Here is a 25,930-nt window from a genome sequence, read left to right on the forward strand (position 1 = left end):
TCTCTCCTCTCATATCTTCAACCATCCTCTTGCTTCCCTCCACAAATATCAGTACTTAGTCAACAGTCAATAAATAGTGGTAGAAGTGAAAATGTTAAAGGCAGGCAGCAGTTTGTCTTTGAGTTAATGATATTTTTAACATTAGAGACATTTTTCCAAAGACTGCTGAAAAAGAAATTCATTTGCTGGAATATTGGAGAAAGTCCTGTGTTATTCTATCCACTCTTCATTGCTGAGTTTAATGAATCTGGCTAACCACTGAATACAGGATGAAATAAAAGCTTTTCTGACTCACATTCAAAGCTCTTCATAATGTGTACCTTTCTGTCCTTTTCAGTCTTCCTATACTTTGTTTCACTTCCTCCACTATGTTTTCCAACTACAATGGGACCATTTGTTCCTTGCACATGACAAAATAAACTGTTAGTTCCTTCCAAGATACTGTTCACAAACCCAGGCATCTTAACTAAAAGCCTCAACATCTCCATTGCTTGCAAGGTGGGAAGTTTTATGCACTGTCCTAGTGCATAACAGTACATAAAATTGAGTCCTCGTGTAATACTTTCCAGCCCATCTAGGAAAGGAAGAAATTCTGTTAGGCTGATATAGGCTAGAAATTGGTCCTGTGTTTTGGAGTTCTAGGGAAGAGCTTCTTCCTTCATTCTGTGAAAATACAGGTCAAGAAGGATCCTTTTCCCAATTCAAGGAAATTCTCTAGCTAAAAATTTCCATGATTACAAAAAATAGAAGCTATTTAGTCCCCTAAAACAAAAGTATCACACTAAAAGTAGGCCCATTCCCCAAACTAGAACCAGATTAAGATCTAATTGAAAAATGTTTAACAAAATAAATTAAAAATACAGCATAGATAATGTTAACTCATAGTTTTCTAAGTCAAGTTATGGCCTTCAATAATCAGTTTCCATTTGAGTTTGACACCATTGCCCTAAAATATTTTGCTTCTCTACTATTAGCCTGGTCTAATAGTATCTCCAGAATGTGCTGCAACTTACAGAAGTCGATGCTTTGTCATATAAATAGGTGTACTTTAATCATGACTTGAGCCTCTACTATAATGGAAAACTAAGGACTACTTACTTCAACTTGTATGGAAATAGGTATTACAAAACTATTAAAAACAAACTAAGCAAACCATAGGGTATTCAATAAGAACAACTAATTAGAACAGAAAAGGAAATTAAATAAATGTTAGAAAAAAAACCTCAGTAGCTAATTTACATATTTGGGAGTAAGTTCCACTTAGTTCAGACATAGCTTGTGTAGATGGACAGTCTGAAAGAGGGTGTGTCCAAAAAGTCATTACATGATAAAGGTGAGTAGCCTGAGCTCTTTGTGGTCAGACTTCAGAAACTAATTTGCTCCTAATATCCAGAAATACTGCCTTGTTAAAGTCTGGTAAAATAAGGAGCACAGCCTAATAATTTCATTGGCTCAAATATAAGCTGCCCCCTAAAATGAGAACTGTAGAATCTTAGCTAACCCAGAGAGAAAGTGATCTCACTCAAGTCCTTCATTGTATAGACAAGGAAATTGAAACCCTGACTTGTCTAACTTCATACAGCTAAGAAGTGTCAGAGTCTGGGCTAGAATCCTGGTGCTTTTGATTCTAAGTTTCTTCTCATTTCCACTGTCTTTGAAAGAAGAGAAACGCATAGTCAAACAATGAACAATGATTATACAAAATTATTAAAAAATTTATAGGTTTCTGGAAAAGAAAATATTATCAATAAAAAGCAATAAATAAATAAATTTATAGGTTTGCCAATAGGTGAAGCTTTTTTTTTTCTTAAAAGTAACTCAAAAAACAGATACTTGAGGTACAGAGAAGTTAGGATTAGCATTAATGGAAAAAGTGTGGACTGATGAGATCTTTTGAAGAAATTTCAAAAAAAAATTTCTGTCATTTCAAATAAAGAAATTTTCTTATTTTATATTATAAAAGACTCGACTCAAATTCTACATCCTATAGGAACCCTATCCTACCCTCTCCACCCTCATCCCCAGCTGAGAGAATCTCATTCTGCTTTGAAATAATCTTCCATCTACTCAGAATTTATCTTGTATGCACTTAGTTATATGCACCTTGTCTCTTCCATCAGTATGTGAATGAGCTCCTGAATGAGAAGACCTTTTTTTGTCTTTCATTTTATTCCCAGTATTCAGAACAGCTCCTGGCACAAAATTAGTATTTAATAAATGCTTTTTGACCAAGTGACTTCAGTTGTCAAGTTTGCCTCTGCATTGTCTAGAGAAAAAAAAAATATTTTCTTTTAACTAAGGATAAGTATGATTCTTTCTGTCTCAGTATGCCACCTGAAGCTCAGAATTAGTATGACTGTCATGTGAGGGGAGGCAACATAATACAGTGGAAATTGATCTTGATGTCATAAGATCTGACTGAAACCTGCCTCCCCTACTTACACTTATATGACTTTGGAAATGTATTTAGCCCTCAATTTCTTCATCTATAAAAAATGGAGTTGGATTAAATGGTTTAGAGTCTATTAGCTTCAAACCCAAAATTCTTTGAAGTAGCTAACAAACAAAAACCCACAAAGTTCCATTTTTCCTCCATTTATTCCTCCAAAGATGCCAGTAATTCCTATTTAAAGTATATAATAATGTATAAAAATATTTTAAATGTATTAATTATATATGAAAAGTTCCAAAAAGAATTTTACATTTTATTGGATTAAAGTCCTTCCAAGGACTTCATTATTAGAAATGAGAAAAGTGAGAGTCAGAAAGGAGATATCATTTGCCCAGTGTCACACAATTTGTAAATAGCAGTGCCAGAATCTTCTGGTATCAAACATTAATTCTTTCAATAAACGTTAAAAGAGCTCCAACTATAAACCTAATGCTGCACTAATCACTAAGATAGCACCTCTAGTAAATTCATAGAAAAGGCCTTTGGTGTAAGCATAGACAAGCCAAAATCAGAACCATATTTCTCATATTTTATATTCATCTATAAGAACCTTTGTTTTAATCCTACTGTTTTCAGACCATAAGATTCTAAAAACATCTGCTCAGTAGATTGGTAATGGATACCTAAAAATCATAACCTGCATTTATATAGAAAAAATTTACAAGATTAGATCACACCCCTAAAAATCCCATGAGGTAGCTGGTACTATTATTATCATTTTATAGATCAAAGCTTCTTTATCTGTGTCACAACCCCATATGGGGTAACATAACTGAATATGGGAGTAACAAAATTATAATTTATTATCAGTAAACTTTTGATTTGTATACCTGTTTTATATACCTATATACAGATAGGTCATGTAAAAGTTTCCCAGATGAAAAAGGATTGAGAATGGAAAAAGTTTAAGAAGTCCTACTACAGATGAAGAAATTTATGCTCTGAGAGATTGTCACCTACTCTATATTACACAACTAGCAAAAGTCTGAGATAAGATTCATACCTTAATCTTTCAGATATTTTTCCAAGACACTTGCACATTTTATTCTTCACAATATCAAGGATGGATTTTGAATGAACAAAAGAATAACCTAAACAGAAGGATCCTCTTTTACTCAATAACTATGGATATCATATGCCTTTCTAGGCCTTAGTTTCCTCATTTATAAAATGAGAGATTTGAATTAGTGTTCTCTAAGGTCCCTTTTCCTTTGCATGAACTAAAAACCTGTCTGTACAGCTATGAACCTCTCTGCCCTCTGCTTACTTTCTTTTACTGCTGATCTTTCCTTTCTCACTCTATTTTTCTCCTATTCAATTCATTTCTTTAGATTTCTGGCTTTTCAGGTTAGCAATTTCTTTTTCCCTTCCTTTTTATTTTGGGTCTGCTTACTCACCATTTTCATATACTATTTATTTTCCAGCTATTCCCTGAGTAGTTCTCAGTTTTCTCCCCTTCCATTCCAGTTTTATGTTTTCTTAACCTTAGATTTTAGTCATATTTCCAATCCATTTGAAATATTTTTTCGCTCTCTTCACTCAAAATCAGACTATCAATCTACATTATTGACAACAATATGTCTGTCTCCTTCTCCTCCATCTCACCAACCTCACTCCAATAAATCCTCATATGGAAAAATCTATAGAAAACTACAGCTCTTTAGATCAAGTAAAAATTCTGCATGTTTTCTAAAGTAACTATTTGAGAGGGGCCAACTGGAACCAGTGTTTTACACTATTATAAATTGACATTCCATGGATCTGTTCTTTTGATTTTTTACTTCAAATCTAATAAAATCAGAATCTTTCTAAGGTGCATTGAAATGAGTGTTAGTCAACATTCTTATGCCTTTATCACTATTGACCAGGAAAGCTTTGAACAGATTATTTTGAGCAATAGCTTTTCAGTTCATTAACTAACTGTAGGAAGCCTTGAACTATAAAATTATAATGCTTTTTTCCCAAATACCATTAAATATTGATGGGTTGAGAGCTACCAGGAATCTTAAAAATCATCTAGTTCAACTTTTTTCTTTTACAGATGAAGAAACAATTATAGAGAGGTTGTTACTCACCCAAAGTCAAACTGTAATAACTCACACTTACATAGTATTTTAAAGTTTGTCAAGTGTTTTTTTTTTCTCCTCACAATCATCCTGAGAAGGAAGTATTGTTTACTATTGAGTCAATCAGACAAAAAAGTATTTATTCATTGCTTACTATGTGCAAATGTCATCATATCCATTGTACAGATGAGAAAATTGAGTCAGAGTTCAGTGACTTGACCAAAGGTCCATGTAGAAAACAGAAGAAGCAAAGAAAGGCAAAGCCTCTCTGCCCTTCAGAAGTTTATGTCCAAAAGAGGATATAATATATAAATAAAATTAGGTATATGTAAATTGTAATTTATTTGGTAAGGTTAGGGGAAGGCACTAGTATCTTGGAGAAATGAGAAATGGTCTCCTAAAAAAGGTGCTATTTGAGGTACCTTGAAAAAAAAACAGGAGAGTTAAGAGAAGATAAAAGTTTGGTAAATTCCAGATATGGGGGAGAGTCTGTGCAGAGGATCAGAAATAGGAATGGAGTGCAGTGTGCAATGTGTAGAAAATGGGCCAAGTTCTTAAGAGTATGTAGACAGAAGAAAAGTGTAGGAAGACTGGAACAGTAAGAAAGAGTTATACAATGAAGAGTATTAAGTAATAAGCAGAAGATTTTTAAATTTCAACCTATATGCAGTAGAGAGCTACAGGAACTCACATATCAGGGGAGGTGACATGGTTAAATATACACTTTAGAAAAATCAACTTGCCAACTGAATGGGGAAAGTAGATTGGAATCAGGAGAGACTTGTAGTAGAAAGACCAATTAAAAGGTTATCATATAATCCAGGAAAGGTAATGGGGCCCTAGCTACCATTCGAGTAGAGAGCAAAAGATTTAGAGATGAAATGCTAGGAAGGTAGAATTAAGATTTGGCAAGATTTAATGTAGGTTGAATATGTGGGAGAAGTGAAAGATGGCACAGCAGTTATGGACCTGAGACCAGAGGATAATAGTCCCCTTGGTTCAAAAGAGGGAAAGATTTGGTGTGATAGTAAATTCTATTTGGGACATATTGTATTTAAGATGCTTAAAACTCAAATATTATTATGCCCATTGTATAGATGAGAAAACTGAATCAGAGTTTGGTGATTTGACGAATGTCAAATAGTAAAACAGAGTCCCTTTTTATAAGTATCTGTGAAATAAATGTTGCAAGTATTAGTATCCTCCTTTTACAAATAAAGATGAGGCATAAAGAAGCCAAATGGTTTATCCAAGGTTCACAATTACTGTGTTAGTCAGGGTTTAAAAATTGATGTCTTTCTGATTCCAAGTGCATCCCCTTGTAAACTGATCTTGTTGTTCACTCATATCTAACTTTCATGATCTCATTTGTTTTCTTGGCACAGACACTGTAGTGTTTTGCAATTTTCTTCTCCAGCTCATTTTACAGATGTGGGAACTGAGGCAAACAGGCTTAGAGTAATTTGCCCAGGATCACACAATTAATAAGTGTCTGAGGTCAGATTTGAACTGAGGAAAAAGAGTATTCTTGACTCCAAGCTCAGCATGCTGTGCCACCTGGCTGCAAACTGGTCTTCCCCAATAGGTTCCTTTTAAAGTATGTATCAGAATAATGATTCGAACCGAGACTAACCAGAGTCTCATTGAGTAGGTACTTTTTTCATTAAACTACTGTTGCTTCAGTATTCATTGCCATTCTTTATATTTTATTTTTTATCTTTAACTAAACACTGATCCCTTGTGGGTATTTCGTAATCAAGTATGGAATCATTGCTTCAGCCCCCAAAAATGTCACATTTCACCCACTCAACAAACATTTCCCTGACAGTGTTGGTGGGAGCTGCTGAAGCCTTCTGTTGAAGGAAGTGACTTTATCAGTTACCAGCCTGCTCTTTACCAGTGTGCTTCATATTTCAGGTTATTTTAAGCTAGTTTAAGGATTCACTGAATCATCCCCACCCTAGTGGGAGGAATACCATTGACTATCTTGAGAGAAGAAATTATATATATTCTAAGCTGCCTTTGGGCTTAGAATGATTAATGTTTTTTTGCTACTATATCCTTTTTCTCAGTTACTCTAACTTATTGGGGACAAGGACTTAAATATATTCAAATCGATAAAAGAAAAATGTATTCAGTTTTTTACAGCTATGTTCAAGGAATTAAGTAGGCCTGCCCACAAAGAGCTTAGAGTCTCCTGAGATTATGTAAGGGGGAAAAGATATCATATGTGGATAAATAAAGAAATGCAAAGTAATTTTAAGGGAGAAAGGGTGCAAATAAACTTGTATATAAAAAATGGTTTCCTATGGGATCTAATATTTAAGCTGTATTTCCTTTTGTAGGCAGGAAAATAAAGGGAGTTGATATATTCTGTACCCAAAATAATGTTATCTCTATCTAGCTATTTCTTCCCCAAAATAAGTTGTTACATTTATTGCATATATTTTCATTAATTTTATATTTATACTTTGTTTTTATATATTCTGATATATAGACATGTTTTCTCTTAAAATAAAAAGTAAACTCCTTGAGAAAAGAGAATTTTTTAGGTTCCCTTAGTAGCAGTTTTTGTTTGTTTTAATATTTTTTTTTTTTACTATACATCATATTGGGAGAGAAAAATGAGAACAAAAGGGAAAAAAGTCATGGGACAGTAAAAAAAAAAAATAAGTGAGCATAAGCATGTGTTATTTATATTTAGTCTCCATAGTTCTTTTTTTCTGGATGCAGATGGCATTTTCTATCCAAAGTCCATTAGGATTGCCTTGGATCTCTGAACCACTGAGAACTAAGTCTTTAAAATTTATCATCACATATTCTTGCTGTTGCTATGTAAAATGTTCTCTTGGTCCTACTCACTTCATTTAGCATCAGTTCATGTAAGTTTCTCTAGGCCTTTCTGAAATCATCCTGCTGATTGTTTCTTATATAATATTCCATAACATTCATATACCATAACTCAGTGGTCCTCAAACTTTTTAAATAGGGGGCCAGTTCTCTGTCCCTCAGACTGTTGGAGGGCTGGACTATAGTAAAAACAAAAACTATGAACAAACTCCTATGCACGCTGCATATATCTTATTTTGAAGTGAAGAAACAATACGAGAACAAATACAATATTTAAAATGAAGTAAAGTTAAATATACAAGCTTATCAATATTTCAATGGGAACTGTGGGCCTGCTTTTGACTAATGTGATGGTCAATGTCTGATTCCATATTTGTCACTGCTAGTCGTAAGTGATGCAAGCTTAAGATAATACTCATCCCCCTCCTTTTTCCCTCTTTTGTAATAGATCTTTTGTGACTCTTCATGTGATCTAATTTGTCCCATTATGCCTCCCCTTTCTTCTTCACCCAGTACAGTGATTTTCAACCTTCAGTGTTATTTTCTTTGATATTATCACATCATACCATTAACAAGTATATTCTCAGTTCATGGGGTGCTCCTTCTAACTGCCCCAATAACAGATATAGTTCTCAAGAGTTACAGATATCATTTTCTCAACGAGGGATGTAAACAATTTAACCTTTAAATAATACATATACATTTTCCCCTGTTTATCTTTCTATGCTTCTCTTGAGTTCTGTGTTTGAAGAATAAATTGTCTGGTTAGTTATGGTTTTTTCAATAAAAGTGATTGAAAGTCTCTTACTTCATTGAAAATCCACAGCCTGCTCTGAAATATGATGCTCAGTCTTGCTGAGTAGTTAACTCTTGGTTACAACTCCTCCTTTGTCTTCCAGAATATGGTATTCCAGGCCCTCCAATTTTTTATTGTAGAAACTGCCAGATTCTGGGTAATTGCTTCTCCTTCATGCTTGGATTGCTTTTGTCTGACAGTGCACACTATTTTTTCTTTGAAATTTTAGAGTTTTACAACAATGTTCCTTGGGGTTTTCCTTATGGGATCTCTTTCCAAAGGTGATCAGGTGATCAGTGATTTCTTTCAATGACTATTTCCCCCTCTGTTTCTAGAATATCAAGGAAGTTTTTCTTGATAATCTCTTGAAGAATGCTATCCAGATTTTGGGGGTTTTTTTGATCATGGCCTTCAGATAAACCAATGATTTTTAAATCATCTCTTCTGGATCTATTTTCTAGGTTGGCTGTTTTTTTCCAATGCGCTATTTTACATTTTCTTCCATTATTTACTATTCTTTTCAGTTTGCTTGACTGATTCTTCATGTCTCATTAAGTCATTAGCTTCCATTTGCCCTGTTCTAGTTTTTTAATGTGTGATTTTCTTCAGTTAGTTTTTATATCTCTTTTTCCATTTGATTAATTCTACTTGTAAAGATGTTGTTTTCTTCAGTGGATTTTTTTTTGTAGTTGATGAATTGTATTTTTAAAGGAATTGCCTTCCTTTTCCAAGCTGTTGACTCTCTCTTGCATACCTTACATTTTTTCTTTTACCTCTCTTATTTGCCTTTTAAAGTATCTTATGAGCACTTCCAATTCTTTTGGGATTGAAACCAATTCATATCACTCTTAGAGATTTCCTTTGTCAACATTTTGTCCTCATCCAAGTTAATGTTTTAGTATTCCCTGTTACCATAGTAGCTTTCTATTGGCAAGAGTCTTTTCTATTTCTTGTTCATTTTCTTTCCTTTTCTTTGATATTTACTCTATTTTTTTTACTTCTTCTGGTTATTTCAGCTCTTGGGGCAAAAGAGGATGCCATTCCAAGCTTTCTGTACAGTTTTAATCTTTGACTTTGAGCACAGGTGTTTACAAGAGTAGTTTTATCTGCTCATTCTAGAAATTTGCCTTCAGAGCTGGGATTAAAGGCTGTCCCACTGCTCTGCTACTTTATTGAGCCAGAATTAAGGATCTTAGTTGCTGATCTGCTATGATTAAAATCTTCTCACTGGTTTTCCCAAATTCCATCTGATCTGGAATGAATATCCCTTTGACTACAATGAGACTATCTTTTTTTTAAAAGTTTTTCCAATCTATCTTGAGGTAGAGAGTGGTTTCTTTCCATTAAACTATATTCAGAAGCTTGGTTTCAAGTGGTTTTCTTGACTTCACTCCACCATCTTGGCTCCACCTCCAGATATCTGAAAAGGGACAATTTTTATATTTATCTTTGTATTTCCAGGATCTAGAATGATGTGAAGCTCATTATTAAATCCAATCCCAAATTCAAACTAAAGAGAGAAGCCTTTTTATAGAGTATGGGGCCTGCAATCAGGAAGACCTGAGTTCAATTTTAGTCTTAGACATTTGCTATGTTTGTGACCCTGAGAGAATCACTTAACTCTGTTTTTGCCTCAATTTCTTCATCTGTAAAATCTGCTAGAAAAGAAAATAGCAAATCATTTTAGTACCTTTGCCAAAAAAAATGATAGCATGGTAGGCTATGATTGAAAGAATTGTACAACAACTAATTATTTCCCATTTGTCCTGAATATAACTTGCTTTGTATGTATTTGTTTGCATTCCCCCCCCCCCCCCGCCATTATATTGTTCTTCTTGAAGACTGGAGTGTTGTTTTTTCTCTTTTTGTATTCCCAGAATTTAGTACAGTGCCTAATACTTAGTAGGTGGTTAATAGAGATTTATTTGATTGAATTGAATTGTTCAGAATGCCACCCCTTAAATTGAACAATTCTAACCTCAAAATGGATCCAATTATAAAATGATGATATTATGAACCCAAATAATATTCTAAGATAACATTTTCCTGCCAAATTGAGGATTTGTATCGAAGGGGGAAGTTTTCACACCAGAAGTTCTCTCAATCACAAAGAAATCACAGGTACAAACAAACAAATAAATCATCCAGATCAACATTTTTTTAATACATGTAAAAACTAGAGAATCTAACTGAAATTTAATCATATCATTAAAGTTCAAAGGGACTTTAATATACTATCTAGCATAACTATCTCATTTTACAGATTAAAAAAGCCTCAGAGCAATAAAGGGACCTATCTAATGTCTCATAGGTCTTAAGTGGTAGTACCAAAATCCTCTGAATTCAAGTCCAATGAAAAGGAGTACCCTTAATGCTCTACTAGAAACATACTGCTTCTACCCCTAGGGTCACTTCTCTGAATGATGATAATCATCCTGCTCTCCTGTCCATTTATAGGAATACATTATAGGTTTTTTCTGAGATATGGTTCATGTTCTGCTTCCTGACTTCACAGCTCTATGAATCAGTTTGGGAGTCATTTTATCTGATTAACTCGGTAAGTTACAGGCCACATATTTTTCCTTGAACATCCATTCTGCAATTTAATTCAGCTTACCTAGTAATCTGAAAGCAGGTTCATGAATGTTTTCTAAAAAATAATGACACAGCTACATGCTAGTTAAGATAAAGCCACTTCATTCACTTCATTAAATCTTTTATATAAAACCCCAAATATTTTGTTTTATTTTCAAATTCAGATCCAACAAACCAACAAATTCTATGACCTTAGACAAGTCCCCTTTCAATTCTCTTTTCAGTTCCTCTTTTCTGTAAAATTAAGGTTTTATACTAGATTAAGCATCTCACAACTCAGAAGATAATCTATAGTGTGTGTGTGCGTGTGTCTGTGTGTGTTTATTTGATATTTGTGGAAGAGATTACTTGTAGGAAATAAGACTTCAAGGTGCTGTTCTGATCCATCTAATTCACTACATAATATAGTCAACAAACAATAAGTGCAATGTGAACTCTTTGTACTTTCAGACAATATGTGACCATAAAGATGTGAGTTATTGCAGAATGTCATTTACAAAGGGCTGCCTATTTTCTTCTCATACTTTTTTCAAGAAAACCCTTGATATTTGTAAGGGTTATGCTAATAAACATTTTGTGAAGATAGAGAAGTAGTCATATAGGTTGGTAGCTATTGAAATTTTTGTATTTGTCTTTTTTAATAGTAATTTATTCATTATTTTCTTTTACTTATCTCAGTGTAGACAAAAGGTTAGAGTAAAAAAAGCACTGGCTCTGAAGTCAAAGGTTCAAATCTTATTTTTTTATCAATGTACAATGATGTTCATTAACATCAGGTTTTTTTTTCCAACTGTAAAATGAAATAGCTATACTGAACAGTATCCAAGGTTCCTTATATTTCCTGACCTATAATCTCATTTTTGTTATACCTATATAATTAAGTAGTTATTTACTAGAATATTATTGATTATTTTTATGTGTGATGTTATTCATTTGTTTACCAGATCTAACTCTTTCTAATCTTTCCATGAAAAAACTATTCATGACTTATAGAAACAAGGAGTCTTTCTAATCTATGTACCTTTGGACTCACTTATTTTTTAGGTTTTTTTTTTCAACTTCTTTATGTTTTTATGTATGATCTTTTCCTTGAATGAGCTGAATATTAAAATATATGTGGATTTAATTTGAGTTTATCAAGTTCTTCAGAGAGTTACTTTACCTCCTCATCCTCTGCAACAGATATTAGTTCAATTATCATTACCATCATGTCAGACTTTTTGCAAATGCTTTTCAGGAGCCCTGAAATAGGAAAGGGCTGTGTCCCATGAAATGATATTTATTGTTGCCTATGGACACATTATAAAAACCAATTCCATCAACTCATTTATTTGACTCTCCAAGGAAAATCTTTGAGGCAGCCTTCCATGTGGCTGTAATTTCCATTTATATTTTAGTTTTATTGATAATTAGAATGTAAAAGTGGATGTGATTCAGTGCCTCTAACAGTAGACAAAGAGCTCACATTTAGAAGGTTAAAAATTAAATTAATGTTTATAGATGGTTTAAAACCTATGTGATTCTGTGTGTACAAGTAGGTAACTGCTATAAAGTTATATAGGCAACTTAAATTAGAGATCACTAGATTAAATCCTTTTTGACATCACTTCCAGCCAGGAAGTTCAATAATTCTATGACAGCAAATTCTCCAGTCCAAAGGCCATCTTTTCTGTTCCAATGGGATGTACTGCTGAGGGCATGTTTTGTCACTCTGAAAACTTAATCATTTAGATCTTTATAATTTGTTTCATCACAAATATTGATTATCCCTAAGATGTGCCTTTTCTCTAATATTACATCATGATGGATTCTAACTTAATCCTTAAAAACTATATTATTCTGAGAGTTTTTACAGTCACATTTATAACTAATTGCCTTATTCTGTTGGGCAAGAGGAAGGTTGTATGTTTTAATTGAAATGGTATAGAATAAGCCTCATACTGAATTTATCTAAGTTTATCTTTGGCATCCTCTAACTTTCCCACTGGGATAGCTAGGTGATGCTAGATGTGGATAGAGGCCTTGAGTCAGGAAGACTTGACCTCAAGTATAAGTTGTGAGACCTTGGACAAGTTCTCAGGGTCAGTTCCTTATCTGTAAAATCAATTGGAGAAAGAAATAACAAACAGCTCTGATATATTTGCTAAGAAAGCTCCAAATGGGATCATAAAGAATCAGACAAAACTAAAGTGACCAAAAAAACCCCCCAAAACTTCCCCAACAAGGGCAAGACTTTTGTTTTGTTCTCTGACCCTTCCCCCAACTTTGATCACTTCTACTAAGATATAAGTTGATCCAATAATTCTGCAAGGCAATTTGGAGCCATGCAAGCAATTTTTTTATAAGTTTTGAATGACAGATCCCATCACTGCAAATATACTACAAAGAGATAAAAGATATATAAAACAAAACATCTACAGTGGTAAATTTTATGTTTGCAGGAGACCTTAGAAAATATTAGGTGCCCATTATTTTGGGAGTACCAGGACAAAGAAGGTATATTAATGTCATAGAACATTATTTTGCTCTAATAAAAACACATTCAGATTCAGAAAATTCAGAGAAACATGGAGAAACCTGTATGAACTGATACAAAATATTAGTAGAACTAAGAAAGTAATATGCCCAATTATTAAATTATATTTTAAAATATTAAAATAAAAGTTAATATTATATTCTGTTAATATTTACCCTAGAGAGTAAATAAGAAAACACATCTCTCACTTTTCTATGGAGGGAGGGAACATACTATTGGAATACACAAAAATGTATTTTCATTATGTTGCCAGTTAATTTTGCTCATGTTTGTTATTGTTATAAGAAAAGTCTCATTGGGTATATCCAGAAAGGATCATGATAGTAAGCTGCTTGAGCAGAGCCTGTCTTTTGCCTCTTTTTATATCCCCAACATTCATTACAGTACTTGGCACATAGTACATGCCTAAAAATGTTTATTGATTAATTCATCTTAATGAAAATGTATGGATAAAACTTTGATTTTTAAAAAATAAATTCGAAATGAATGACTGAGGACTATTTCAATCCCAGAAAAGCAAGTTAGTCTTCCAACTATGTGTTAAGAATTCTCTCTTTCCCCTCACCCCTCACCCCAAACCAAAACAAAGTTAGTTCATAGAAACAAACATACAGTGTAACAGCCTCATAGAGATAGCCTCACAATTTCATACAATTCATTTGGTAGATAGCTGCAACTAAATGGCAAAAGAGTATGTGAGTTTAGGACCCAGAAAACTGAAGGATAATGGGAAAGAATTGGGCTCATTGACTCTTATCCAGAAATGTTTTCCCCAATTTCAATAATTCACAGCTCTAATTTATATCCTGAAAGAGTTGCTACTTAGCATTCCTGTCTTAAGGCTATTGCACTCAGGGAGCTTTAGTAATAGTAAGCAGTGTTGTTGTGACTTTTTATTACACACTGTGGGCACTCACAGTAAGTTTGCTAATGAGTCTGTGAACCATAGTGAGAATGCAGCTTGACTTCTTCTCAAACCCACATGTTTATCCTTTAAAAAAAAAAAAATGAACAGCTGGAACTTTAAAATGATTGAGATTTTGGATCCGTGCTGCTCACAGTGATTTTTGAATTATTAGAATATTTTGAAAACTTGCAAGGATTTCAATCTTGTAACTGAAGTGTTCTTAAAATTTTGAAGATCTCCAGTTCACTATAATTCCACTCCTTGTTCTTAAGATCCAAGGCTTTTATTTTACAAAAGAAGAAGGTGGGTCCTGGAGAAGTCAAGTGATTTGCTCAAAATCACACAGGTAATAGTTAAAAGAGTCATAACCTATTATCTTAACTCAAAATCTAGACCTTTTTCTACTACACCATCCTGTATATTGAGGATATAGAAGTATAGAAACCTGGGTATAGAAGCCAAAAGACTGGACTTCAAGTTCCCATTCTGCATTTTGAAGTCAATATGACTACGAACAACTCACTTTTATTATTTAAATTCAGTTTCCTCATTGGTAAAATAAAGTAGTTAACATTTGTATTATCTGCACCAGAAGATGATATGAGGAATAAATATATAAATCTTAAAGTATAATCTAAATACAAGCTACATGCACCAGGAATAGAAAAACAAAGTCTCACTGTATCTCTGAGTCTCTCTGTTATACTTTTTTAAATCTGAAATTTTCACATGAACCAAGCTCATGTCATATACTTATTTTTTCTTAGCCTCTACTGTATCTTGTACGTGATAGTATTTGATAAGTAAAATGCTTTCCAGCTGCGTGAACTTGAGCAATTTTTAAAGGTATTAATGGGTAATTAGAAATATGGATTTGTAAAGAATGAAAATCAATATTTTTGCTCCCCCCAAAAAGGTAACCAAAAATACCAGTAACTACAGACCTATGTCTTTATGCTTTTTTACCTTAAAAAGATAATTTCTTATATTATAAAATCTTTTATAGAATTATTTAAGCATGTGTTGATATTTTTTTAAAAAATAGGAAGACTTTTGCAAATAATTTTCAATAGCTAGTGAGTCATCTTTAGAGAGATACAATTGACAAAAAGATATAGAGAAATAATCTCTGCTATTGTCTATTATTTTTTGATTAGAAAAAAAGCATTCAATGGCTCCCTATTACCTCTAATATTAAATATAATGTCCTCTATTTTTAAGCTCTTTACAATCTAGTCCCTTCCTACATTTCCCATTTTCTTAATAATAATAGATATTATTTATATAGAACTTTAAATCTGCAAAACAATGAAAAATTTTATCTTTATCCTCATAACAACCCTGGGAAGTAGGTGCTACAATTATCTCCATTTTATAGCTGAAGAACTGAGGCAGATAGAGTGTAAGTGACTAGTCCAGAAACTTAGCTAGTGTATGTCTGTATCCAAACTCAAGTCCAGGCCTAGAAGATACTCTTTATTCATCTCAAACTTTTGGTATCCTTGCTTTCCTTCAAGACACATTTCCATGTCATCTTTGACAGAAGGTCTCTGCCATTTCTCTCAGTTAAAGAGTTTTCTCCTCTAAGATTAGTTTCCATCTACTTTGTATATATCTTTCATGTACCCATTGATTAACTGTCACTGTCACAAATCTGGATTTTTTGGAGAGAAGTGACTAGTTTTTGCCTTTCTCTAGGTTCTTGGTGTTTAACTCGGTGCTTAATTCATAATAAATGTTTAATAAATACCTTTTGACTAATTGACTAATAGAGAAAATTTAAACTTTAGAGCTTTTCCTCAATCATAAAGTTTCTCATACATTCATTAAGATAATAAAACACCCTTTGATGATTAAAAAAAGTAGCACTATATCTCTACTTTGCCCTTATTAGCATTAATTGAATCAAAAAAAGAGTTAAATATTTATTCTTCCAGAGGTATTTGCCATTGTGATATAGGATGTCTTGAAAAGATCCAAATAGCAGGATTGCTTATATTGAAATCTTTCAATCATTAGTGTTTGTGAATGATATATTTGCTTCATGCCCCCAGCACATTTCAGAACTTTCTCAAGAAGATGCATTAATTATTCAAACTAAAACAGCCAACAGTTCATATAGAAAAATCTAAATGGATAAAAATAAATATCTATTTTCCAGATTATGACTCAATAGAATGACAGTCTATTGGATGAGTTTATTAGTATATTTATTTAGGACAGGCACTAAAATAGATAATGAGTTGAGCATAGAATTAAATAAGAGGAAGAAGAGGGCTAAATTGCCTTTGGAAAATTGCATTGTATTTTTGATGATCTCAAGAGGCTCCGTAGTGAAAGAACTCTACTTTTTTAATATAAAAGTTCTCCTAGAAAAAAAATTTATTATTGAAAATACTGACTCACAATATCACCCAAACTCAAAATTGTGATTGACTCTTTAGGCAAAGGAGAATTGCTTATTGGATATAGGTTGATTCTAGCCTATTGCCAGTAATGTCCTGTACACAAGAAATGGGGAAGAAGATATCAAAGAAGGAACAGTTAGAAAATGTAGACAACATGATATTGTTGAAATAGATTTGTACTTATAGTCATGAGAATAAATTTAGAAATGAGAAAGATCTTAGAGGCTATCTAGTCTAATCATCTCATTTTACAAATGGGGAAACTAAGGCCCAAAGGTTCACTATTTTATCTAATATCACACAGGTTGTAAATGAGAGATGTGGGATTTGAACACAGGATAGCTGACTGGTTATCCATTGTTTTTTTCTGCCAAACAACTCTGCCTCTCTCAGTGACTCATATTCAAAGCTTGACTTTGCTATTTTACTATAACCTTGTCAAGTTCCTTGATCTCTGAGCTTCACTTTTCTCCTCTATAAAATGAGCAGTTTGAACTAGACAACCTCTGAGGTACCTCTAGCTCTAGATCATTAACCCTTATTGAAAGGGATGCACAGTGCAAATCAGAACTATATAGTTCATGTGCAACACTAGTAACTCCCCACAGATAAAAAGCTTAGAGGAAAATCTTCTGCATGTCAGGTAGCTCCTCCTCAGAAGGTCTCTGGGAGAAGATATTCAAGAATTTTGCAAGAAAAAGAGGTAGGGATAGGATAAAATATACAATAGAAGGAAAATACCCTTTGATGAGATCATAATTCCAGCTGATCATTGGCCTATTAAATACAACACAGAGAGCTAGAAACCTTAACATGAGGACTCATATTTTTTAATGAGATCTGATGGGGACAGTATCTAGAACTATTTAGCAATGTAGCATAATACATAAAAGGCTGGTAAAATAACTATATATTTTAAAAATATTATTCTATAAAATAAATTCGTGAAGGGAAATGGAAAGTATAGTATGGAATATTTAGGAAAGAATTTTTTGGGATCCACCTGGAGAAAAATACAGAAGTAACTTTTTATTTAATTGACTTTTTTTTTCTTTATTAGAAGAAAATTGTGCCTAACAAGGCCTTTGCATGAGGCTAACTAGTAATCATTCTGTTAGCATTTCAGACCTTAGCTCTATTTCCTCATTTTCCTTTTCATTGCTCCTTATCATTTTTGATAAAAAAAATTGTTTCATGAATCATTGAGTATCTCCTAGGTGCCCAGGACAGTGTTGATTCTGTGTGCTCAGGTTATTTCTCTTAATTTCTGCTTAGATACTTCAAGGACCCATGATTTCACTAGTATGGGTAATATTTCTATTAACACAGACCACAACAAAGAAGCTGGCTTCATGAATTGCCTAGTCCTAAACATTCACTTTTGCAGCTATTCTAGTTAAAAATTAGCCAACCTAGTCCTGAGACAACAAACATTATCCAAAACCTGGCATCACCCTCATTCCACAATGAACAATTAAAGAGTTTTATTGGAGAAAAAAAATTAAAATAGCTCAGTGCTTAAGTTTAGAATTATCTTTAAAAAGTTGGGACCAGAACTAAGATCTGGACTGAAACACACAGCACCAATTAGTCAGCTCACTGACTAGCACCTATGATATGTAAGGTCTTAGAAACATTGGGCTTTAAGTAGTAACAAAATAAAATATCACTGGCCAGTTAAATGTTGATTTTTTTAACTTAAATTGAGGTTCTATATCTCAGTTCTTTTCTGTAATAAAATTATTATCACTTATCCTGTATCTTGGAGAACTGCTTCAACGTTATCTTAATGGCTTCCACTATGGGGCTCCTTTATTATGGCAAAGATTCCTAGTAAAGTTATAAAATATTCTTCAAAAATATTTAATTTTCAGGTTGCTTCTGTGGAAAAGAAAATCTGACAGCAATTTCACTTATATAATCCTTTTGCCTTATATTTAAGATTTGCTTTTTATTTATTTTTCTTCTCTCTACATAAGTCCAGATTCAATATTCTGTATCAAGCATACTCAGCACAGTTTCCAGTGATGTGATAAGATTGCAACACACAGAAGGAAACTGACCTTGCTCCAATACATGTCATCAAATTGTTTACAATGCTGCTAAAGCACTCTAATATGGGCTTAGAACAAACACTGACAAAATAATACCCATCTAGTCTACACTGTAACTTTATCAAAAGGAAGGGCACAGGCAGCAGTAATACTCAGAAGTTCCCAAACTTTCTAAACAGAACTGACGCCAGTTATAGATAAGAGACAAACATATCCTGACTTCATCACAAAGGATAAGAAAGTCAAAATTGTCTATTTCAATGTACCAAAAAGTTGAATCGAACAAAATCAATAGCATGTCAGGACTTCAAAGAACCTAGAATCCCTCATAAATATCCTAATTAACGTTTTTGAATGTACCAGAAAAAAGTAATCCTCCCCCCAATCCAGGAGGACTAAGGAAACTCTGAAGATGAAAGAAAACAAAGCACATAAACAGCATGATCCAGAGCTAGAGACAGGGTTAGATCATGGCTCATCATGGGTGCCGACACCTAATGAAAGACAGTAGCAATAGCAAACAGGAAATACCATACTTAGGTAAGCCCACTTGAACCATGGAAGAAAGAGGACCAGAAGAGATCTTGGACCACCACTCAGCAGTCAGGGACCTGGCAGAGGAATCATAATAGGAGAAAAGGCTAGCACAAACAACATCTAGTTGGGACTTAAAAGGCTCACAAGAAGGAATGAAGCCAACACTGGCTCCATTGAGACAACACAAGAAGGAGATGTGGAAGAGGTCAAGGCCAGAACTTAAGAAAAGTCACCAGAATGAGCTGAAATCCAGAAAATCTTGTAGAATTCTTATAGAATCTACTCTTAGCCAAGTAATGCCTGCCAGTCATTCAAATATATTAGACTGACCCAAGTACAACGTCCCAATCCAGAAATTCAGGCTTCAAGATACATGCTACAGAAGAAAATGTTGAATTAGAGAGGCTCACTCCTTTCAAACAAAACTACCTGCTATGCCTAGACCTTATCCTTTGCTACCCTTTGCTAACATAACTTCCTCTTATCTGGAGTGGTCTCCTTACTCTATCTCTAAACGTCCAAACCCAATTTCCAATCTCTATCCATTCTTCAAAACCAAATTCAAAGGTTGGATTTCTCAGAATGTTTTCCATGATTTTCCCAGTCAGAAATAATCTTTATTCTAAAATTTCATAATTATTTATATCATTTTTATTATTATTTCTAGTTCCCTTCAGCTTTAAATTTATGATTTTACTTTCATATCTAAATTGTATTATAACATTGTGCTTGAATACTAGGCAGAATACAAAGGCAGTATGACAAAATGACTAGCATGCTAAACTTGGAATAAGGAAGACCCAAGTTCAAATTCCATGTTTACCACTTGTTAGCCATATGAGTATAAGTAAGTCATGTAATCTCTCTGAGCTTCCATAACTCATTTGTAAAACAGAGATAATAATATGTGTGCTTTTTGCCTCTTAGGGTTACTGTGAGATTCTAATAAAATGTATTTGTTAAATATTTTGTAAACTTTATAGTGTTGTATAACTGTCAACTATTACTAAACTATAAGTCCCATAAGTGTAAAAAAGTTGCCCTTTTTATTGTTTATTTCTCTCTGCCCTGAGCTTTTCTCCCTGAACAAAAGAGATATCCAATAAAAATAAATTAAATGAGTAAATAGATTCTCAAGATGGTTGCTGTTGATAGCTCTGAAACAGGAATATTAAGAGACTCCCTCCTTCACCATAGCCCTCTGCTTTGTTCTCACAATTTAGATTCTGGAAGACTCCCCAGAGGATCACTAGTATCCATCATTTTGGGTGCCATAATGATCACCGGCTTGATGATGCTCACCTGGATGGTGATTTGCAGGTGGTAAATATCCTCTTTCTTCCATTGTTTGTCTGAATAGGAGGCAATTTCTCTCTCCTTTGGAATATGTCATTAATTAAGTCTCTTTGTTTCTCTGCAGCCAGTAGATTACAGGGACGATAGATTCATTTTTGTGCCAAGCTATTTTGTACAACTTATTAGATATTCATTTTCTTCATCAGAAAATAAAGTGTGAGTTATCATTAGCATATCTTCAGTGGATTCAGAGAACTAGGTTATTGAAATGTTCTCTTGTTGAAATAAAAATGATGGACAAAGGTCCCCAGAAAAGAAAGATCTTATTTATTAAAAGTACAAATTAAAAGTTAAGGGATGTTGACTCTGTGAGAAGGTGAAATAAGATTAAGAAGACTGGAAAGGCAAAGAGGAGCTAGGTTGTGAAGGGCCTTCAGAGCCAAACAGATTTCAAATATGATCTTGGGGGTAATGATACTAATAAAATTTGTCAATCAAGGGTATGATATATTATTCACACTTGTGCTTTAGGAAACTCAATTTGATTGCTGAGTGAAAGATATGTTGAAGTCAGGAGAGAACAATCACAAGGCTACTGCAGTAAACCATGTATGAGATAACAAAGGTTTGTGCAGAGTAGTTGCAATATCAGAGGAGGAAAGGAGATATATACAACAAATGTTATAAAAACAGAAACAAGAAAAATTAACAACTGACTAGATATGAAAGAAATGAGAAAGAATGAAGAGGTAAGGATGACACCTAGGTTCCAAGCCTGTCTGATGGCTTGGTAGAAGGGAGTAGCAGTAAGGGGAGGAGAACAGCACAGAAATTAGAAAGTAGGAAGAGATTGGCAAGGGTCAAGATATGTTAGGTTTAAATGTCTATGGGACACCCTAGTTCAAGATGTCTAACAGATCTTTGGAAATGTGAGATTGGATGTCAGGAAAGCGTTTAGGGCTGAATAAATATAGTAGAGGATCATGTTAATAGAGATGAATATTGAAACCATGGAAGCTAAAAAAGTCATCAAGTAAAATAGTAAGGAGGAAAATGAGGGCCCAAGACAGAGTCTTTGGAGATCCCTACAATGAGAAAATGTTGTGTGGATGTATATCCATCAAAGGAGATAGAGGAGAAGTCAAATAGGTAAAAGGAAAACTAGGAGAGAGAGCAGTCATTATTTTAGGTGAGAATTGATGAAGTTCTGTTCTAGGGGTGGTGACTGTGTGGGTCACACAGTTTTTTGGTAATGGGTTGGATTTTACAGGATATTGCACTTGGTTGGGAGATGGAAAAGAGTAGAGAGTAAGGCTTTTAGGAAGAAAGATAAATCAAAGACAAATTCAAGATTATAAAACTAGATACCTAGGAATATGGTAATATCCCCAGTGGAATTAGAAAAGTTTGGAGAAGGGACAAGAGTAGTAAAGAAAATAAAGAGTTCTCTTTTGGACATGATGAGTTTGAGATACCAATGGGATATCCAGATAGGGCAATACAAGGCTGTTATAAATTAAGGACTAGATTACATGATAAAAAAATTGGACTGGATATATACATTTGGGTTATATGTATGTGTACATGTATACATGCATGTATACGCATACATATTCACAAATATGCATATTTTGGAGTCATAAAGATAATCTTCATAGGTAACCAAATCTACCTTACCATGTGAAATCACATCTTTAAGCTTCAATTTCCTCTTTCATGTGCATGGCTACTCTAGCTACAAAGAGCTTTCTTGTCATTTAATTCCTAAAGTACTTTTGGTTTATGCACATTACATAATACTTGATCATAAATCATATTGAATTTATTTTATTGTATTTGGCATGTAGCTTTCATCTCTCCAATTCAATTCCAAACTTCTGGGAGCAAAAAGTATTTCTTATTTCAGTATACTTTAGGTGCTTGTTAAGTAATATTTATTAAACTTTTATTAAGTATTTATTATGTGCAAGGAATTGTACTGGGTTCTTGATATCCAAAGATGAAAGACAGCATAATCTCTGCCCTCTGAGAATTTGTCATATATATAGGAGCAATCAGATATTATACAAGTAAATTATGAAACAAAGTGAAATACGTCAAGTGTGAAAAGGTAAGATTGAAACAAAGTGGTATACATTTTTAAAGTAGGGAGAGAAATCCCATGAAGAGTTTCAGATGAGAAGGAGAGACTTACTCTTCCTTCATTTTCACCTCCATTTCTTTATATTCTCATAGTACTTGTCACATTGTAATGTTTAATAGATTATTTTTAATGTGACCTGAAATGGGCATGTTAGAGCACTTTGAATGATTGCATATTTTGAAGAAAAATACCTGAAGATTTTAAAGTTCATAACTTCTTTTAAAAATAATTAGTAGAAAATCTATGGGTGCTTAATTTTTGATGAAAAAAAAATCCCAACTATTGAAAAAGAGCAGAAATATATTTGTAAATACAAAGATAATAATATTTAGAGTTACAAAGTACTTTTATTTTATTAAATGCAACCCACTCACTTCTACTAATGAGTAAACTAAGATAAAAAAAAAAAGGCAAGGTGAGTTGTAGAAATCACAGAGGTAATAAGTGGCAAGGCTAGAATTTGAACTCAGATCCTTTGATACCAGAACCCATATTTTGATTACCATTTTGATACCAGAACCTACTGCACCAAAATTAACTTCCCTTTGGCATTGTTCCAAACTAGTAAATATAGTAAATAATTTATAAAGCAATATATGAAAAGAATATAAATTTAAGAGTTTTAAAGACATTAGAAAATCATAGTTCAATTCTCTTGTTTTACAAATTAGGAAAAGTACACAAATAGAAAATGATTTATTCAAAGTATAATTATAATAATGATGATAATTCAGATTCAAATGCTGATCATTACAAAACTAAGCGTCTTTCCTCTACAGTAATTTGTCAGATTCTTCTTTGTCTTATTCATGCTTGGGTATATCTATAAAAATGTTCTAAGCATCATTAGCTAGAGAAGAGTAAGAACTATTTTTCATTTGGAATAGAGTTTCCTTGTCTGTCATCATGTGTTTTCCATATTGATCAAGACCTAATCCTTTCAGGACTACATATTGGTCTGCAATAATACCGATCAATGAAGGCAAACATTTTTTCCAGAATTATCAGACACTTGGTATAACTCAGTTGAGAATGATGAGAAATTCAGTGAAAGATGATAAGCTTCAAACATGAGCTTCAGAGAGGTCTTGTGACTAAGTAGAACTGGATGGTATATAGATATTCTATCACTACTATTAGATTTAGTGTAGGTTTTTCCCAAATTAAATATCTCTTGTATTAGGTATTCAGGAAAACATTTTGTTTATTTTAAGACATATTTAATATTCAAAATTTGCCAACTTCAAAGAATCAGTAGAATCTAGTAAAACTTAAATGCTTTGAGATTGTTTCACTATTATTTTTGTACCTCCAGTTGATACATAGTAATCTTTTTGATAGCATGTTTGAATGACCCTTGACCAGCCATAAAATACATAAAGCAATATACATATATGCATATATGAATATATATTACAAAATAGACCCTAAGTAAACAAAAATTTAAATATCATACAATTTTTAAATTCATACTCACTAAGTGGAGTCATGAAAGGTAGATCTTATCCCAATTAATAATTGATAGTTCTTTGTTCAATGAGCTTTTTCTAATCTAGAAAATACAAAAAGTAATGAGATTTTTCCAGAGCTCCCCATTAAGTTAAGATCAATGAAAAAGGTTAGTGAAGGTTGTAGCTGTAAAGTAGATGAAGAAGTTGCAATGTTAGCAAATCTCAGTTACGCTTGTTCTCCATAGATTGGACTTTTTATATCCCTCATCTTCTGGATCAATAAAATCCCAAGGATGATACCTTTTCCATATGAAGGGAAATCATTTCAGTCTATGTAAAATAAATGCTGCTTCCACTATATCCGGTGTGTGAATGTAATAGATTATAATTGTATGGTAAATATGAATACTTCAGAGAAATATGAGAAGACTTGTATGCACTGACATATATTGAAAATATCATAATCAAAAGACCAATATACACAATACTATAACAATGTCAGTAAAGACTACATTTAAAGTGGAAAAGATCAGATTCAACACAACATTGTTGGTATCACCCAACCAAAGTTAAATACACTTTCTGTTAGTGATCATAAACTACAAATGTGACATTAATCACAATCTTACAGCTAGGTGGTTTGCTTAAGTACTTTCAGAGAACGTACTTTCTACAGAAGGCTTTGGGGAAGTATTTATTGAAAAGTGTTTATTGCAAAAAATAAAATCTATCAATAAATTCCAGGGGGGAAATGTGCCTTCCTTGCATATTCTATCTGTGGTATTTTCTTAGTTATTTATGTTTACCAAGAAGCGCTAACTTTTTTTCTGCTTTCCAAAGAATCATTCCTAGGCACCTCTGGAACTGAGTTCTAAAAAAGCAAAGAAAGCTTTAGTCAAGTAATTTCTCATTTCCAGGCCTCAGTTTTCTATTTTACAAAATGAGCAAATTGGACCAGATAATCTCAAAATTCCCATTCCATTCCAAATCCTATGCAATAGATTTACTCAGTTGCTCTCTTCCCTTCCACAGACACATAATGCTATTTGGCCAGGAGAAGGACGAAACATACTCCTTTGCCAGCTCTTGGCTGTGAAAGCTATTTTGATTTCCCAGGTTAATCCAACCATGCTAATTCAACCACAAACTGCAATAATGTGGACATGTTCCTTGAGCATTGGATCTCAGCAGGTGATGCTGTTTCAAGGTCCCTGGTTTGGAATCCTGCCCTCACTATTCATATATTCAAGTTCCTTATTGAGGATCCATCTGGTATAATAGCCACCCACCCACCTATTTCAAGGAGGAGTAGGTATCACATCAGGGTCAGAGTATGTATTATCTTTAGGCATCTTTTTTGGAACTATAAAGATGGATAACTCAAACTGAATGTTTTGTTCAAGAAGAAAAGAATAATTATTTGAACTGAAAGAAAATATAATCATTTTAGTCCAATACCCTCATTCATAAAAGGAGAGAAAAATGAGACTCAGTGGAAGGAATTGTTCAAGGTCACATATCTAGAAAATAGCATAACACAGACTTGAAACAGGCACTATAGTTACAAAAGCAAAAAGAAACAAACTCTGCCTTCAAGGATTTTGTATTCAACTGAGAAAATTTCATTAATACATTGCATTAGAGAAGTAAATATTAAACACATACTAAATAAACAAAATAATTTTGAGAAGACATATCTAAAGGAATCAAAACAGGCCTCCTATAGGAGTTGACTCTTGAGTTGATATTAGAAGGAACCTCCAAGAGGTGGAGAAGCAGCATTCTATGAGGGACATCCTAAATCAAAGCCCAAAGGCAAGAGATGGAATGCTATAAAGA

At 33.3% G+C, this 25,930-nt stretch overlaps 1 protein-coding gene across 1 annotated transcript in view; it reads left to right on the forward strand.

Annotated features, from left to right (window-relative positions):
- Positions 1-25,930, forward strand: part of TPO (thyroid peroxidase) — a 234,867-nt gene that overhangs the window by 172,429 nt on the left and 36,508 nt on the right. Inside the window, exon 14 of the mRNA XM_074284732.1 lies at positions 20,425-20,524. Coding sequence (XP_074140833.1) covers positions 20,425-20,524 — 100 coding nt within the window. The remainder of the gene's footprint in view (positions 1-20,424; positions 20,525-25,930) is intronic.

This window comes from Sminthopsis crassicaudata, chromosome 2 (genome assembly GCF_048593235.1).
Source record: "Sminthopsis crassicaudata isolate SCR6 chromosome 2, ASM4859323v1, whole genome shotgun sequence".
In the NCBI taxonomy this organism is placed as follows: domain Eukaryota; kingdom Metazoa; phylum Chordata; class Mammalia; order Dasyuromorphia; family Dasyuridae; genus Sminthopsis; species Sminthopsis crassicaudata.